The sequence below is a fragment of the Eucalyptus grandis genome, chromosome 6, assembly GCF_016545825.1.
Source record: "Eucalyptus grandis isolate ANBG69807.140 chromosome 6, ASM1654582v1, whole genome shotgun sequence".
NCBI lineage: Eukaryota > Viridiplantae > Streptophyta > Magnoliopsida > Myrtales > Myrtaceae > Eucalyptus > Eucalyptus grandis.
Window position 1 is genome coordinate 5,834,535 of NC_052617.1, and position 3,856 is coordinate 5,838,390.

The window sequence follows — 3,856 nt, forward strand, 5'->3', positions numbered from 1 at the left end:
AATAATCTTTTGAGCCAAATCCCTCAATATAAAAATAGGTATCATAAGAACCACTATTCTGAATATGAAAAATAAAAGTCTTCTACTTTCAAAATAGTAGATTTTTTTTTTTTTTTTGAAATAACTTAGTTTATCTGGAATTATCCAGACATTGTTTTCATACATACAAAGGTATCTTTCAAAAATAATTTAAAAAATGGTTTTCATAATGGTAACCCAATGGCCTCTCCAAACTTGTCTTTTAAACTTCTATTGACGTTTTTAAATGTATCTAAACCTGTCATATCGACAATTGTAATATATTAATCTTTTTTCAATTAAGCGTATCTAAAGTTTCACAAACATATTGTAACGGTCAACCCACAAACTATACTTTTGTTATGCATGTGGCACAGGAATATGATTAAGTTCAATTCTGACCCACCAAAAACATAGTAAATACAAATAAAACAATCCATGCATAAATTTTGAAATCCTAACAAACTCTTGAAGAGATTATAGTTCAAACTAGGAAATGAGATGACAAACTCTAAGCTTCATTTAGAAGATTGATTTTTTAAATCGATGCACAAACTTAATGTGAGAAGAGTAATTAAAGAAGAAAATATTTTATAATTCTTATGCTCGATGCAGCAGCATGTATAATCAAACATTTTAAAAATCAAACTCTATTTGCTAAACAAATTTAATTATCTCAACAATATGAGAAAATAGATTAATGCAGCCATTATCATTTAAGATAATTAGTCAAATTAGGGAGAGAAATATAGGGGAAGCCAGGCTTTGGCTGACACTCCCCCTTGTACGCGTGTTCGGTCATGTTATCCGCCCAAGGCATCAGCTTTTCAAACTGCCACACAATAGTTAAATTTTATCTCATATTTTTTTCTTAATTTTCTTTGGGCTTGTAGATTTACCCTCTCTCTTTTTATACCTCTCTTTTTTCAACTTTTTTGGGATGGAAATCTTACTTAATTTTTTGGCCAAAAAAATTGAAAATGAAAAAAAAAAAATCCACCTCCATAACCCTAATAGCCTTGACCTTGCCAATGAACACACCACATCCTAATCTAAGTCAATCAATATCCTTGCTTCCTATAGGGAAATATTCATCATTATCATCATAATTATCTGAATTAGCAAATTAGCAACGTGCGTGATTCCTGAATTTCAACGGCTCGAAATATCATCAATTGCACTACTTGAATCCTACTAGATAAGGAGCATCCAGACTGTGTAACCATTACAGGCCATATGACGTCAACTTTCCTTAACTTGCTTTGTGAATGCTTATCCAAGTCAATTAATATTCCTCCTGTATATGGAAAAATCGCCATTTCATTTGAATTTGCAAGAAAAATAAATACTGACCCAGAATTATGAGCTGGGAGGGCCTGTATTTGTCAGGAGCTTGTAATGGAAAGTGGCTCTCCCTCTAAATAGAAATTCCCATGTGAAAAACGAAGATTATCCGATTTTAACAACACAAAAATATTATCTGGATCCTACGTTGACATCCCTACTAAATACAAAATATATATCCACCGACATGATCATTATAGGGAAAATGATTGTAAATCTCATGGTATTTGAACTTGGCTTTCCAAGGGCCACATACATAACATCATTTTCCATTTCTGCAGGTATTTTCCCCCGTTTCCTATTTTCCAGAAGCCCCAAGTCCAAATTACCGGAGTAAATATTCCACGTCAGCACGTCTTAGCTGTCTCCTCCGCTCCTCCTTTTTCTCTCCCCCCATACCTGACTCTCGAGATCTCTCTCTCTCTCTCTCTCTGGCGGAAATCCGATTAATTTACGGAACTGCCACTGCGGCCACGCGATCCTCTCCATGCACTTGTCCCAGATACTAACCCGAGGGCGACCCCCGAACGAAGCGTCATCATCTCGTATAAATGCCGTCGCACGGATCGGAGCTCTTCGCTCCGCCCTCCCCTAAGCCCTACGCCGCCCCGCCCGCCGCCGCCGCCTCCTCCTCCTCCTACATGGAGGCCTCCTCTTTCCCCCTCATCGGCGACTACATCGGCGTGGAGAGCTGCGTCGACTACGGGGAGCCGCCCGACCCCGGCGGCGACTTGCCCCCGGCGGAGCCCGAGCGCGGCCCGGGGTGGCGGCGGGAGGCGACGGGGGGGAGGAGGAGGAGGAGGGGGCGGGAGGCGAGGAGGGAGTACCCGCCGCCGATTCCGCTGCTGGCGCGCACGGGGAACCTGCCCTCGCACATGCCGTGGGTCCTGAGGCGGCAATACACCAGCGACGGCCGGCTGATCCTGACGGAGGAGAAGGTGAGGCACCACGAGTACTTCCGCGCCCACCGGGCCAACGGCCGCCTCACCCTCCATCTCGTCCCCCTCGACGGCGACGACCCTTGCCTCTCGACGATCGTGGACGAGGAGGAGGAGGAGGAGGAGGAGGAGGAGGAGGATGAGGAGGAGCAGGAGGACGAAGAGGAGGTTCTGAATGCCGAGGCCGAAGTAACGATCGCCGATGATCCGGAGTATCGCGACGACGACAACGACGATCGCCAGGGCGAGGTCGGCGATTGCGGAGACGAGGAGGAGGAGGATTGCGCGAAGCTGGCGGCGTCGATCGCGGGGTTGACGGTGGAGAGCGGCGGCGGGATGGGGAAGTGCTCGAACTACAACGGCATTAACGTGAGCCCGAACTCTTCTTGTCTACTCGGAGTGCCGGTGCCGGCTCTCAGGCCAGTGCACAGCTAGGAGGCGGCCGGAAATGTCCCCCCCCCACGGGGTTCGCCGGTCGGAACCTTCGTCGACGGGAGGGGAAATCGAGTGAGTGAGGGAGGTTGATGCATTTTAGGGTTAACAGACAGGTGAGTCGTGCAGAGCATCAGGGGCCATTGTTCTCTCCTTCAGCTTTTCAATTTGTTCATTTTTTCGATTTCGATCATTCGTCGTCGTCGTCAACCTCGTCGGTCGATCGATCCTTTGGATTTTCCATGTTTCGGGGGCTTGCATTACGAGACCGGGAATCCGCCGTCGCTCGCCGCTCGCCGCCCCCCGCCGGCGAAGTTTTCTTCGGGAGATATTTAAGACATTTTTGCGCCTGCATTTCTACGATTTCGCGAAACCGGAAGAAGAAGAAGAAGGAGGAAAGAAAAGAGGAAAAAGAAAATCGACGGGATAAAAATGGAAATCGTGAGCTGGACTTGCGTCGGTCGCTCGTGTCGCATCGCGAATTTCAGTAAACCGCGCCGGTTTGAGGAAGCTCGTAACGTTCGAACAGTCGTTCCCCCGCGGCACGCGAATGTCGCATGTGCAACACCTGGCGCTTACGTGGATAATGCTCGAGAAAATACTGTTCTATCTCTCTCTTTTTCTTTTTTTTTTCTTTTTCCATTTTTTTTTTTTTTTTAGGTCCTAAGAAGGGAGTCGACTATGTTACGAGGAATTCGTGCGTGGAGTAATATCGGAGTAATATCCAAAGATCGGAGGACCGAACAGCAATTCCCAACGATTTAGAGAGAGATGAGCTTTTGAAATGGTGGTGAATGAATGACGTATAAAATTTGAAAGCAGATCGTGTGTTTGACGATAAAAGGATAGCAATTGCCTGGATAATTCTAACATAAAAAAGATGCCTTGTGGATCGAGTTTCAAATTTCTGAAAAACTGCGGAATTGAAGAGATTTGATTGCATTAATTTGAAAAATTTTAAAATTTAAGCGACTTTTATCTGAGGGTATTATCGAAAAAGGAGTAAACTTTTGAAAATAGTGTGATGGGATATTCGTTTTCCTTATACCTTAAGACTCTGTTTTTTTTGTTATCATACTTATTTCTTTTTGTTTTCCGCAAAAATTAAATCATAAAAAAGAGTA

At 44.5% G+C, this 3,856-nt stretch overlaps 1 protein-coding gene across 1 annotated transcript; it reads left to right on the top strand.

The window, feature by feature from the left end:
* The first annotated feature begins 1,913 nt into the window (after positions 1-1,913).
* Positions 1,914-2,735, top strand: LOC104416354 (nucleolar transcription factor 1). The gene has a single exon (XM_010027755.2). The coding sequence runs from the start codon at positions 1,914-1,916 to the stop codon at positions 2,733-2,735; it is 822 nt and encodes a 273-aa protein (XP_010026057.2).
* Positions 2,736-3,856: the final 1,121 nt, after the last annotated feature.